This window comes from Barbus barbus (assembly GCF_936440315.1).
Source record: "Barbus barbus genome assembly, chromosome: 45".
In the NCBI taxonomy this organism is placed as follows: domain Eukaryota; kingdom Metazoa; phylum Chordata; class Actinopteri; order Cypriniformes; family Cyprinidae; genus Barbus; species Barbus barbus.
This window is the reverse complement of record NC_136723.1, coordinates 19,841,036-19,856,448: the sequence shown is the minus strand read 5'-3', so window position 1 is coordinate 19,856,448 and position 15,413 is coordinate 19,841,036. Positions and strand designations below refer to the sequence as shown.

General features: G+C 38.5%; 1 protein-coding gene across 1 annotated transcript in view; it reads right to left on the bottom strand.

The window, feature by feature from the left end:
• The window catches only part of LOC306864266 (CXADR-like membrane protein), a gene marked incomplete at its 3' end in the record, with an annotated part of 59,343 nt that extends 49,305 nt beyond the window's left edge, over positions 1-10,038 (bottom strand). Inside the window, exon 1 of the mRNA XM_079408170.1 lies at positions 9,762-10,038. Within this exon, the coding sequence (XP_079264296.1) occupies positions 9,762-9,780 (19 nt within the window). The 5' untranslated portion in view covers positions 9,781-10,038. The remainder of the gene's footprint in view (positions 1-9,761) is intronic.
• Between the last annotated feature and the right edge of the window lie 5,375 nt (positions 10,039-15,413).

Sequence of the window (15,413 nt, the reverse complement as noted above, 5' to 3'; positions counted from 1 at the left end):
CAAATGCAGGAAAAGAAAAAAACAGAATTTGCATCTTACTTGACAAAATATAAAACAAAAATGTTATGTTTTGTTGTAAATTAATTGTTTTATTTTAATTTGATAACATTTTATTAAATTGTTACGTTTATTCATTAATTTCATACCATATTCGATTATAAATGTGTATTAAATCATAAAATAAAATCCACTAAGTTAGAGGTAGCTACTCTGTGGAGTGAACTGTGAACAAACAAGTTATGTTTGCATTTATTCTGAAGGCTTAACAAACACGTGCAAAGCATTTCCATTAATCATTACTAAATATTGTAATAAATATTGATATTGTTTTGTATGATATGGAAAAAAATATGATGATAATATGTTTGGCCAAATCACCCAGCCCTAAATTCTTAGCATGCAATGATTTAAGATGCACTCATTTTAATCTTGCATACTATTCAGGAAGCAAAATGGGATGCAGCAATGGGCTTTGTCTTTGCCGTATTCTAATCCCATTCCATCTGTCTTTCCACTACAGTTTCCCTTCAGTCTCATGTTATATATCATTAAAGAGTGGCAAAAGCCCAAAAACAATATATCAAATGAACTAGCATTTTCCCAGGGCTTTCTGTGCTGTATTATGTTCAAGGGACACCTAATATTAAATACATCTTGAATCCTTCACCATAATCAGAAAGTTGACAAACGCAGTCTGTGGGTGTTCCTTCTGGAGGAATTAGCCGTGAAGGAATGAGCGATGTGAGATGGCAAAAACTGCTGCTGCTTTTGTTTCTGTAGGTGAACAGAACGCATTGATGCAACAGGAGCAATTAGAGCAAAAAAAAATCCCACATGTGCAGTGTAGTGGAACGGCTCAATTTCATTAAGAAGTTATGTCTAACGACTCGTAAAAAAACAGAAGTGCTGGTGCCATATGCTCTGCAAAAAAAATAAAAAAAAAAAATAGGGAGAGAAGGAGAAAACCTCATTAGCTTCTTCCAGCATGTGTGCCAACTACGATGTTATTATGCATTAGAAATGCATAACCAAAAGTTCGTCCACGGAGAAAAAAAAATATTTAGACAGCTCAAAAAACCATTCACATAAGTGCTTTTAAAAAGAAAAAAATATTTCTGCTTTTCCACCCTCCAGCCACTTGCCTGCCAGGTTTCCACTGTACATTTCTGCAATATTTAAAAAATAATAATAATACAAATTCAGCATTACTTGACATCAGATGTTATTCATATACGCTAAATTGTAAGTAAGTAATGCACAAGATTAGTTAATACATTTAAACACATCCTTCACTCTTTGTTTGTCTGGCTTCTCATATTAAAAGGTTTTGCTTATTTATCAAAGGGACAACACGTTTCACTGGACAGCAGAGTTAATAAATGTTTAGAGGGAATCGTTTGTAATCCTGGAGGAGGGGTGTGATTTCAGTTTTCATTCTTGGCACTAAAAACTTAGCTAAAAAATAATACTCCATACTAGTCCTTGTTTTTCCTCCCCTGTTTTTAAAGAAACACGACTCTTATAGAAATATCCAAATGAACAAATTCATCTTCGGGTTGGTCAAAAGTAAAAGAAAAAAAATCAAACAACAGATACAGATAAGCGTAAAAGTGTAAAAGGGCCGCTTTCTTCACTCGTGTCTCTGAGTGCTGTGAGATTTGTAGGACAGAGTGGCCTGTGCCATGAGACACTTCAAAGCAACGATGACCAACATACACTAAAAGCACAGGGACAGGCAGAGAGGCGGTAAAACATCCGTTACAAGATCACTCTATGCTCTCATGATAACTATCTAGCTATCTAAAAAAAGGTATTATCAAATATATTGTGTATTTATTAGAATTTAAAAATTCCACACCATAATCATAAAACATATACTGTATATCTACACGCTTCACTAAAATATTATCTATCCAGTCAAAATGTTACTTGATACACCTTTTTTCCTGTGGAATACAAAAGGAGCCATTAACAAAATGTAAGTTGCTTGTTTCTATAGAATGAAATTGCATGGCAATCACTGGCTTCCGGGGTGCTTTTAAAAAATATGCACCTATCTATCTATCTATCTATCTATCTATCTATCTATCTATCTATCTATCTATCTATCTATCTATCTATCTATCTATCTATCTATCTATCTATCTATCTATCTATCTATCTATCTATCTATCTATCTATCTATCTATCTCTGTCTGTCTGTCGACACACACGCACACATATATATAATTTAAAACTTTTGTAACGAAAGCTGCATTTATTTGATCAAAAATACCATAAAAACAGTAATACTGTGAAAAAATATATAAAGTAAAAAAAATTTTAAATTATTTTAATATATGTTACATGCTATTTATTCCTGTGATAACAAAGATTAATTTTCAGCATCATTACTCTTGGTGCTCGAGAAACATTTCTTATTATTATCAATGTTTTTTTTTTTTTAGATGATCTTCTATTAGTCACTTGTTCTTCAAGGGTAAGGTGTCATACGGTCAATAAGACAAGGAACAATGTCACACTTTCATGACACCCATCAAAACACTCACCCACACATACAGCAACACTGCTGGACTGTTTTCTGGAAGTGTTGTGCACATGTACAGCTGTGTGATTGATACCAGCATGTGTACGGGTCTGTGCATGTTCTACTGTGTGTGTGTGTGTGTGTGTGTGTGTGAGTGTGAGTGTGTGTATGTGTGTACAGAGGAGGTAAGTAGCTGGTGCTGTGTGTCTGGTGGGAGAAAGAATGTCACTGTGATTTCTCCGAACGGAATGACACAACTCTCAGTGAGAGCCGGCCCTGCTGTGATGTGCTCTACTAATTAAAGACAGCGCTGGGGCCCCGTGGGGACACACACACACACACACACACACACAGCTGACATGGTCCATGTGAAGCCAGGATCATCAGGAGCTAAATTAGAGTTAGGTGCTGAAAAAAACACAATACAGTTCCTGACTTAAGCTACTAAATTACCAGATCCATCCAAAAACACGCACATACAAGCTAGTCACTCCCCGCTTTTTAATCCTGTGGGAAGTGTATCGAGTTTCTTTGAACAAATGGATTCATTAAGGAAGGCACTATACAGTATTTATGGTATCTGAAAAAGTAATGCTGGGACATCCATTTAGCAAGCATAAATGAATAAATTATAAACAAACTATTAAATATTAATGTTATTTTGCCATGAAATATTAGGGAGAAAAACATTTACTATGACACGGAGAAATATTTTATTTTATTTTTACAGCACGCAAATGATCTTATTATCTCAATGCATTTGTTTAGGCAGATGCTGGCGGTGAATGGGTCGTGGTTTCATCAAGTGTAGGGTTAGAGACACTGAGGTCAAGTAAGGAGATACTCCATATTTCAGAATGCTACACACAGCTTTTGTTATTATAGTCTGTTTGACAGCAACATTCACAGGGCAGAGAGAACGAGAGAGAAAGTATGAGTGAGAGAGAGAGAGAGAGAGGGAGGGAAGGCAGCACACAACAGGATGTCACTTCCTGACCTCTGGTTCTAGATGCCCATGTCATCTTTATACTTGACAGATACGTTGCTGCCCCTGGAGATCCGTCTAAAAATAGACTGATCTAAGATATGCTTCATAACGCACTCTTTATGTGAGATGGTGCAACAAATTTTAAGCAATGCAAAAGCTTTTGTTTATATTAGGGAAGCACCAATATTAAAACTCCAGCTGATACAGATGTAACATCTGCTTATGATCCTTGATGGTCGTTGAGACTTTATGTCTTAAGAGACCCCTTTTAGCCTTTTGACATTAGCATATAATTCACAGACCAATGGTTGACCCCCCCCCCACCACTGTCAAAAAGATGCTAAACAGATCGACTATCTGTTCTCTCCATCGGACTTCAAACACATTCCAAAGAGAACTAAATGACCCTCGGTACCAGGCCTGGCCGACCAGTGGACTACCCCCACGATTACAAGACACATAACACACACACATAGAGACATTTTCTTTACTTAGATCATACTTAATCAGTTACAAATATATCTGGTATATGCATGTGTTGTTTGTATGTTTCCTTATTATATTAGCCTAGTTAACACTCGTCATTCGTATTAGTAAGCTCATATTCAGGTGTATGAATGTCTCTCTGGTTTAATATCTTTTAGATGTCTCTTTCTTGATATCAAAATGATCTTCTCTTTATTCCTCAAACAATGATGTACACTATGTGATCGTGAAATGCATCATACTATTTTTACTGTACTGTGGGAAAAATTGCACCGATTCTACAGACCAGTCATAAAACATGCAATTGAGGTGTCAAGAAACACTTTCCCGCTGAAACTATGTGCCTTTTATTGGTCAAACTAACCAAAATGGGTGTTACAGGGAAACCAGACAAAAATTCTCCCACACCCAAAAAATGATGTCTTCTCTTTACTTTCGGTGCCCTGAAGACACATATATCACATTGGAAATCTCGCGACTCCCCTTTCGGGGGGAGTCCGAGCTCCTGGCAGTTATAAGTCCAATAACTTTGTTGATTCACTTCGGACCAATCAACCCATGGCTGGAATGACGACGCTTTCACTCCCAAAGGAATTCATCAAGAATCTACGCATTATACATGCACCAGGACGCTTTACTCAGCACCAACAAAACCAATGCAAGTAACCGCTTGTTAACTATTTAGATGCGTTTCTAGGCTTCGACCCCTTTTAATTAAGGTGATGTGATTCTCTGATGGTTCTTAATGTGTAGGGGTCTGGGCCCAGTGTTTCTCCCTCTCACCACCAGAGGTCACCATCTCCCTTCCTCCCGGACTCCCTTCCCCTAAATCCACACACCTGTCACTTATTACACTCGCAGCTGTTCCCCATTGTCATGGACTATTTATACACCATACTCCCACTACTCTGTCTGGTTAAATTAATTGTGTTGATTGTAGTTGGCGTTTGATGTATCCCGTTCCTATACTGTTTTGTTTTTTGCCTTGTTGGCTTTTTTGTTTATTAAAATATATCTTTACCTGCATTTGGACCCAGACCTTGTCTTTTCCACGGTGTTCTCTTATTGCGCCGTGACAGAATTTAGAGTTCTGTTTTTCGTGTCAGAGGCCTCATCGGCCATACCCAATAACTCGCGCCCGTTCCCGGAGCGTCCCGGGCTGATCCGCAGCATGCAGGAACCCCCGCTGATGTCGTTGCGAGCGTCGTGGTTTGCTCTCGGTCCTCCCAAGGCAGTGGCGTCCGCCCACAAAGCTCCCGAGACAGTGGTGCCCACTCACATTCCTCCCGAGGCAGCAGTGCCCGCTCACGATCCACCCGAGGTGGAGGTGCCCGCTCACGTTCCTGCCGAGGCAGCAGTGCCCGCACATGTTCCTCCCGAGGCGGCGGAGTCCGTGCACGTTCCTCCTGAGGCGGCGGTGTCCGTTCATGTTTCTCCCGAGGCGGCGGTGCCTGCGCACGTTCCTCCTGAGGCAGTGGTGTCCGCTCACATTCCTCCCGAGGCAGCAGTGCCCGCTCACGATCCACCCGAGGCGGTGGTGCCCACTCACGTTCCTGCCGAGGCAGCGGTGCCCGCACATGTTCCTCCCGAGGCGGTGGAGTCCGCGCACGTTCCTCCCGAGGCGGTGGAGTCCGCGCACGTTCCTCCCGAGGCGGCGGTGCCTGCTCACAATCCTCCCAAGGCAGCCGTGCCCGCTCACAATGTTCTCGAAGCGGCAGTGCCCGCTCACGGAGCTCCCGAGGCGGCTGTGTCCGCTCACAAAGCTCCCGAGGCAGCGGTGCCTGCTCAAAGGGCTCCCAAGGTGGTGGTGTCCGCTCACAAAGTTCCCGAGGCAGTGGTGCCCACTCACTACTTCCCAGAGGCGGCAGCGCCAGCTCTTGAGTTTTGCCCTGTCCCTCCCTGGTCATTTGCCAGGGTCCTGAAGCCTCCCGATCCTCCCTGGTCATTTGCCAGGGTCCTGAAGCCTCCCGATCCTCCCTGGCTTAACCCACCCTATCCGCCCTGGCCTCCTGCTCTGCCGGCACCACCCTGGCACCCGTGTCTAGCTCCATCTCCAGGCCTTCTTCCGCTACACGGGCCTGGCCCGCCATCCCTCCCCCTGGTCCACCTCCTTTCCACCTCCCTCCTGACTTTTGGTTTTTTTTGGTGGAACGTCTGGAAGCCGTTCCTTAGAGGAGGGGTTCTGTCAGGGGTCTGGGCCCTGTGTTTCTCCCTCTCACCACCAGAGGTCACCATCTCCCTTCCTCCAGGACTCCATTCCCCTAAATCCACACACCTGTCACTTATTACACTCGCAGCTGTTCCCCATTGTCATGGACTATTTATACACCACACTCCCGCTACTCTGTCTGGTTAAATTAATTGTGTTGATTGTAGTTGCCGTTTGATGTATCCCGTTCCTATACTGTTTTGTTTTTTGCCTTGTTGGCCTTTTTGTTTATTAAAATATATCCTTACCTGCATTTGGACCCAGACCTTGTCTTTTCCACGGTGTTCTCTTATTGCGCCGTGACACTTAACAGGTTGTGGTTAGCTGATGTATAAATCCTGCCATTACACTCTACTCTCTTGCTCACGAGCGCTCTCTCTCTCTCTCTCTCTCTCTCTCTCTCTCCATGCCTTTCTTGCGTTGGCATCTATGTTTAATGTATGTATGTTTGTGTATAATTCGATGTTGCATGTTCCCCTGTAGTGTAGTTTTATAAACATCCATATGTATTCACGCTTGGTTGTTTGTGTCTGCTGCTCACAGAACGAGGTCACTTTAACGTTCCGGTTTTGTTACATTCTCTGTGAGCAATGTATCAGTAAGGAAATGATTTTTCGTGGCAAGATAAATAATTTGCCTTAGAGTCAATAGACGATTAAAACTGTCCTTCCTGCGGACGAACAAATCATTTTATTTTACTATTAATGCTACAGTTAATTCCTGTAGATGAATACATAATTGATAGCAACCCGTTATGATTAATTATGTTCATCTCACTTTGAGCAAATTTGCTACACAGACAAGGCAATAATTGTTGTATGGTGGGTAATAAAAATTAATAACAGGCTGATGTTAATATTTTATACTATTTTGTCAAAATAAATGAAAAATAAAACACTAAACCAATTGATTTAAATGTTACAAATGATGATTTATTTATTTTTTTGTGAAAAATGGACATAGGCTACATTTTGCGACTGGCTAATAATTACATTTAACAATGCTGTTATATTATTAGCGCTATTTCTTTATTTATTTATTCATTTTAGTGAACACTACATGATGGCAAAAGTCATCTAAATAAAATTACAGTGGAAATGAGCATGCACAACATCAAACAATGCAAATTTATAAAAAATAATAAAAAAATAATAATTGACATGGTACCAATATAATGTGCATACCTAATTTGAATACATCTAACATTTTGTTGAAAAAATCTTAAAACTGGATAATATAATATGATATAATATAGTATAATATAATATCTCTTCAGCCCTTCTACAATATAATCTAAAGAGTAACTACTTTTGGTATGCATTACCTTGTCATTGCTGTCTCCTTATGAGCGTATTTCCACTAGAGCAACAGGGAGGAAAGAAACAATCAAACAAACAAAACAACCATTTAGGACTGCAGTAGTGATAATTGCTGCTACAGAGAATAAGATGTTCTTTACTATTAGGCAATGATCAATTATTTCCAGAAGAAAGCCCAAACCAATGAAAATGTAAAGCCATTAGATAGACAGACAGGCAGACAGATAGCTACTCTTGTGTTGTGTTGGCGTATCTACGGGGTGTGGATGATGGTGTTGTGATATGTTGTGTTGTTTGCATGGCTTGTCTAGCACAGTTGTTTTAATGCAACTAATGAAAGCGCTCATCATGATAATTGCAGTGGCGTTTGCTCCTGTATGTGCGCGAGTCTGAGGACTCAAGCGCCTCGCAGCTCTCTGTGTCGCTTGTCATCTATTCACAACACTTCAGTGAAAGTACGCACACAGGTTGTGGTATTACAGCACACACAGTGCTATTTTTGCATGCGTTTTACAGCGCAAATGCATTTTTTCATCAGAATACAATAGCTTGATCCATCTCTGAACTGTTTTTCGCCTAACATCATCAAGCCCTTTTAATTTTCAACCAGTCTACTCCAAACACCTCTCAACAGATTTCACAATCGATTCCCAATGGATAAAATTGAGTCTATATTTTTTCTCATTGATGCTCCAGAAACACTCAAATGTATATCACATTACCAGTAAAATGCCTTATTCACAACTTCAAGCTCATGTATTGATTCTCCTGCAGCTAGAAATAAGACACACATAAATGTCATGACAACAGCAGAGTTCAGTGCTGATGCGACATTTCATTTACACAGAAACAAAGCCTAAAACCTAAGCTTTCCTAAAACCTTACCACTATTATTTTGCTGACATGCAACTAAGAAATGCCATTTCCTTAAGGACATGCAAATCTAGTTGATAGGATGATGTCAAGTAAAATAGTCCAGGAGGTAAAATGTGCCAGATAAGGTTGGTGAGTCACAGTTCTTTAAGATTCAATATTCAGTCACCGCAAAACTATTCTAAACAGTTGCCACAATAGTATTAGACATTCATCAAATGATTTGATTGCTCTGTTTGCTAAGGTGTGCAGGACAATTCATTTTGCAGAGGACTGAAAGGAAAAAGGAAAATACCCTGACATGATAATAGCAACATTTCACATTAATTTATTTATTCACAATGATGGCTTTGAATCACTGGCCTATTTTACTGTAACTGAACATAGTGGTACTGACACAGTAAAACACTTCTGACATTTAAACAGCTTTTGGGCTTAAGCAGTAGTTTTTGTTACATATTTTAACAAAAAATGATAGAAGGGACCTGACTTAACCCCCCCAAAAAAGTGCAGTCTGGAAAATGTGACATTTTAATGCTGCTTCAAACCAAAAAAGCGACTTCACCCTGTGTGGTCAGACTCAAACACTAAATATCTGCATCTCAACTGCAGAAATATGGAGAAATCAAGAAAAAAGTCAAAGTAATTGACTTTAAAATATTGGAACGCAGAGAGTTTATTAAAAGACTGAGCAGCATATATCTAAGACCACTTGCAGACAACACATGAAAGCATAACTTAATTCATGGACAGGAAGGCATTAATAAATTAATACATATGCGGATGCTGAATAATGCAGCACACAAAGGAAGATTGAAGTCCTACCTGGTTATGGCATGCCATTTTACCATTTAATTCCATTTTAGTTAGTTAGTTATTCTGACTTCATTACATATAAGTAAACAATTAAATGTACCAAGTAAAACGTAAAAAGAAACAATTAACAAATTAAATAAAATCGGAAGAGGATAGTTCACATCCTAACCACATACCTCCATAAAAGTCAATGGCAAAAATAGTCAATTTGTTACCAGGATAGAAATAAATACTATTACTGAATAACTAGTCTAATAAAAAAGATACAAATCACTACAAGAATGCATATTAGCAAATAAGATATTGGAATACTTAAATTAAGTAGACCATAAAAATTGATAGTAGAAAATGTTAAAATGGCTTGCCATAATCTGATCGCGTTTTGTTGCCAATTGTGATCTAAAAGTCACATTAGTAGAAACTATCGATGTAGCCAGCCAAATCAACTACTACAGAGTCTACCACTCGACTAAATCTCTACAACTGATCACATAAGACATGAGCTGCAAAAATAGCTCTCACAAGCACGAGGAGGAAACTTACCTAAGAGCAGGGCAAACATCACGTCTCCGGACTGAGAATCCTACAGAAACGTCTCCTTTGCTCCTCAAAACGAGCACACTGAGTCATTGAAATGGTCTCTCAGTTTTGTTCTGACCATGAACGTTGCGATATCACCTGCTGAGACCATCAAAAGCATCTCCAAACGTCCTGAAGCTCCTTCACAAACGCCCGTTTCCTCCAAAGAGAAGTTCTCATTGACTTCAACTAGGATGCGCATTTACGATCTCCGTCCTCTCCTCCGCCTCCTGCTCTGTGTAAGGAAGGAACCACGGGCTGGTAAAGGTGCGTGAGGGGATGGGGAGACCTCTGCAGTTAAAAGAGAACACTTTCCTTTGCAGATTTCCTTACGGGACACATGTAGATAGATGACCATTGGATGGATGCGAGTCTCTTTACTGCTAAATAAGTAAATAAACAAACTTAAACAACTCTTTACTTAAATAAGTAAATAAACAAACAAACAAACAAACCAATTGCTACCACAAATATAGATAGATTTACAGATTTAATATATCACACAGCTCGAATGAAAGAGAGTAAAGGGTCACATTTACCATTCTTTGTAAAATTTTCTCTGGAAAAATCCTTTTTTTATTGTATTATTGCATTTATGTACTTATTTATGGAAAATTTGTGCTTCAGGGTTCAAGTTGGTAAAGCTAATTAACCACTTTGACCAACTTAAAGATGCTTTGTTTGTGCTTCAGACATCACTACTATTGACAACAGACATGTAGGCTATGTTTTATTTGCCCACGTGACCACAATTTACCAAAACATCACTGTCCCACCGTATGAAGAGGAACTGTAGGAAAGAAAAAAACTTGGATCATGAAAGTTTGATGAACGGTTACTTTGGAAATGGAAAAGGTTACAGATTACAATTTGCCTATCTAAAAATGTAATACCTAGTGTAACAATTTTGGTTACTTTATTAATGTAACTGATCATATTTGATTACTTTTTGATTACTTTTCTAAATTTCTACTGTTTTCAACTGTTAATCATTTTCAAACATGTAAACCAGGCAAGGCTGACTTTACAGTAGTACGACTGCCGACTCATTTCGCAGAACGGGTCACATATGCTTTATTTCTTGTAGTTTTCACGGTGTCTGCTGAAAAGAGAGAGACAGAGACACAAATAAACAGCTAAAGACATCTGTATGAAGCGTGGCTATCATTTCAATAGATCAGTGCAGCTACTCAAAACCCAATCCTAACCCTAACCAAATAGTTAATTAATATTACTCAGTACAATGTATAATTACACTGTAACGATGACACCTAAAAATAAAGTGTAACCTTATTTTGTAATTAAATTACGTATTTAGTTACATGTAACTAGTTACTTCCCAACACTGGTTATTCAGAGTCTAAAAGCCAGACACTACATTGACTAAGATGTCACAATGGAACACTTGCTATTCAACAGCTGTTATAGGACTGAAACAGCAAAAATGTACAAGTTACACAGTGGGATGTGTGTTCATATATACATAACTCATATGTGATCATCTGATGTCTAACCCTGACCTTGCATGTCAATCAAACTGCAAATAACCTCTTACACTTTCAAGTACCATATCCTCAGTTTCTCTCCAAGGTGGCTAGATTTTGGTTTGTGTTCTGCGGAAGCTTTCTGACTACATCTACAGTGATGGAACCAACAAATGCTTTTTCATTATAATGCATTATGGAATTATTTTTAGTTGCATGCAAAACTTCAAAGAGCAACAGTGGCCTGTTTTTTTCCCTCTGATTATTCATGAAGGTCTCCTGAAAAGGAGCAGCGAAGGAGGACAGGACTTATTGCCATGACCTGATTACAGTTTGCTGCAGATGCCGATTTTACAGAATTTTCATATTTTGGACCAGGCAGATGCTGCACCTTAAAGCATCTGACAGCTTGAAAAACAAGCGCAAGAATTTCCAGGCTGGTTTGGTTACTTGTGGTGGAGCCAACCACAAAAGGTACAATATGTTTCACTCCACTATCAATCGACTATTTTGAGTTCTAAAGATTGAGGACAAAGTTCTTTGCCGTGATTATTAATTCATCATGGCCTCAGTTACAAGGCACTCAAGTTTAGCAACTAAATTTAGGTCAGACAGAAAGGAAATGTCTAAAAACAAAATGTCCACGTGTCCCTACAAGAAATTCCGTAGCTTCTTTAGAACACACTGAGGTCATTGCATTATTCATGAAGGCCTTAAAACTTTAAAACAATCCATTAATCCATTCATTCATTAATTTCCAAGACTGGAAAAATGTCAGGGGCAAAATTGGTGATGGTGCATTGAACGGCCAATGAGACTTCAGCCTCAGATTTAGATGGAAATGAGCTTTCTTTCTGAATTGTTAGCCAGCAGTCTTCTGACAGACACATTAAAGGGAGGACAGACAACAACTCTCTACCAAAACCTCCTCTGGTTTTAGCGTTTCAGACTGAGAAGTTAAACCCCTCATCACCAGGGAGAGCGCCGTAAATTTGCAAGCTCTCTATTGCTGCAGAATACCCATAATTCAGAGGCAAGTGTTCATTCATCAAACCACTCAATTAATAACCTTCCCTGAGAGCATAGTAGGGATTAATCAAGATCCTTCTCTGGTACGACATTGGAGGAATTTGAAAGATATCCTAACTTGAAAGTGGGAATATGATTCTTTTTCCGCAGATTTTCCCATGTGCTCAATCTTTCTGGCATGTGGTGTTGCTAGAATCTGTAGTGATGAAAAACAGGAGGTCCGCACCACAGTCTCGAGCTCTGATAGTACTGGTTCATCTTTGTATTTTCCCTTGATTCAGTCTGAAAGCACAATCAGGACACAGCTATGAAGTGGCTGCCTGGATGTTCAGAGTGAATCAAAGCTTTTATGGACCACTTCTGAAAAGAAGTGATTCTTAAAAGTCTGCTTGGGGACAATGCAACCTTAATATCCCCATGAACACCAACTAAATGAAAGGAAAGCCAAAAAATCCAAGGCCCTGCAATTCAATTCCCTTCAAAGATGAGGTCTATTTTCTCAAAGGCCATTTTCAAGGCCTCGGAGAAAGAACAAGAAAACTGAGTGTCTTCTTCCAAAAACCTAATGAGCTTCTTTGCTGTCTACTTTCAAGAGAGCCCTAATAAAAAACCTTATTTAGAAAAAGGGAAGCCTAAACACAATAGACAGGAAACTAAGCATGAAAATGATCTAAACACAAGATAAACACAATACTTGACAATAGAGAGTATTGAAAAACACCGATATCACTAACCATCAAGGAATATGGCATAAACTACAGTTTAGATAATGTCTTTGTATGAATATTTCTAATCTGAAAGACAGGAAAAATGCAATTTAATAGTCCTAACACAACATGAAAATAATAGTAATTATATTCATAAGTATGAAAAAAATAAGTTTCAAGACAAAAAAGTCTATAATATTAATGAATCAACCTGACTGCATTAGCTTGCACCAATGAATGCTATTTTTAATGTCCAGAACAGGTAGAAATGGCAACAACAATTACAACAAGGTATTTATTAATTTTGGTTAATGTTGTGTACATTGAAATTAATGTATTAGGAATTTTAAGCAATAAGCATATTTAGAAAATAAACATGAACCTAGGATTAATAAATGCTGTAAAAATGTTTATCATATCTAATGCATTAAGTCATTAAGTAATGTTAATGAATTAAAGCCTATCAACATGAATAACCCGCACTGATAAATCTGAGAAAATGTCTTAGAAAGTTTTACTTAGAATGAATAAAATGAGCAAACTTCCTCGCAAGCCATGCAAACAATCAAGAGATCTGATAGGATTATTTCCAAATGGTAGACTAGGTTTTGCTCTAATTTACCCCGAGAGATTATTTTAGCAATTTTCTTCATCAGTAGGTGTGCACTGTATGTGCAAGCTTCAGCATTTGTGGCGTTTTTATGTGAGATGAGTAACGGCCAAACCTCACTTAACAGCCCCCCCCCCATATCCAGCAGTGCATTATGGGAACTACAGTGAGATGGGATCCCATATCATCAGACAAACCTCCCTTAACTGACAGGCACATCAATCTCCCCGTGCACGCATGTCATTGTTTAAATTGGGTTATTTAAATTCATTAAATACTGCAACGGCATGAACTGCCAACATCATTAGACTTGCAGATGATGTTGCTGCAGTGGTCTGGTTTTAATGGCCATGGATTACACATCTCTCAAAGCAGTGTGGGAATATTCTGCTCACATTGTTTGACCTAGCTGATCGAGCGCTGAGTTACTTGGGAAGGATATGAGAATAATATTTAAGGAGAATTAGTTTCGCATTAGCCCATTGGTCAGCTGCTGCAGTCGTGTCTCTCCAAACAAACCGGCCCTTAATTAAGTCCAAGCAAACAGTTGGCTACAGTAAATATGAATCAGAAATGTGTGTTCTGAACACATAAGACAAAGCTGGAATGTTTAACTTTGGCTAATGTGAAATGAAAAATGTTCACTTCAAAATGTTTGAACAGCAATCCATTTTAGACCCAGCAATTTAATTTTTGTCCGGCATAGAGGACTTTTTTCCCCTCCTTAGAGATATACAGATACTGTAGTACACAACTTTTGCCTCAAATTCCTAATTATTAAAATTTAGTAAGGTAGTTGTTAAGTTTAGGTATTGAGGATTAGGGATGCAGAATATGGTCATGCAGAATATGTGTTTTATAAGTACTAATAAACAGCCAATATGTTAATAATAGGCAATCTAATATAAGCAAGTTCATAGTGAGAACTGGTCCCTAAAACAAAGTATAACCAAAAATTGGTGTAAAAACAATTTTCACTTAGACATTTCACAAATAATTACAAAGAAAAAGCAAGTTCCGCATCGAATTAAACATGGCATTTTCTAGTAGAAAGGCTGAAATAGTATTTTCTTGTAAAACCTTTTTGAATGTACACAAAAATAAAAGAACTGAATATTACCCATCGAGGGAGAAAACGTCTGTTGGGGATCTGTACAAAGAAATCTGATTATTTCCTGACCTCTTGTGCTGTTCAAAGAACTTCTGTTCTACGTTTCAGTGGATGTAAGACACTGGTTAAAGAGGACAATAAACCGCTGACCCAAATTTCCTGCAAAAATAGCTCTGAATCTCCTGTGATACCATGCATGGGACCTGAGTCTGAGACATGTAACAGTTATCAAATGACTCTGAGTCTGAATACAACAGAGAGCCACACTGCCAGGCATTGTGCAGTTAAATGTGCTGTTCATTTCTAATACCTGTTTAACTGAATAAAAGAGTTCCAAAGAACAACATTTTTTACTACTCTCCAACTTTGATGTGAAAACTGAAATGAAAAAAAAGAAAAACACTGCTTTGAAATCAACAAAAACTGCACAGTAAGAATATCCAACAGACTATTTAAATATGTAAAACTTTGCATGTCCAATTTGGTTATGAAGCATCTAATAAATAAATAAAATAGATTTTAAGATAATTAAAAAAAAAAACTGAACATACAGGAAAAAATATAAACACTGAACTTCTGAACTCCGAAATTCTTGTCTCCAGTTCACCATTAAAGTCAATTGGGGGAAGAATACACAGTTTAAGTTTCAGCATGAACTTTTCACCCCCTCCATGA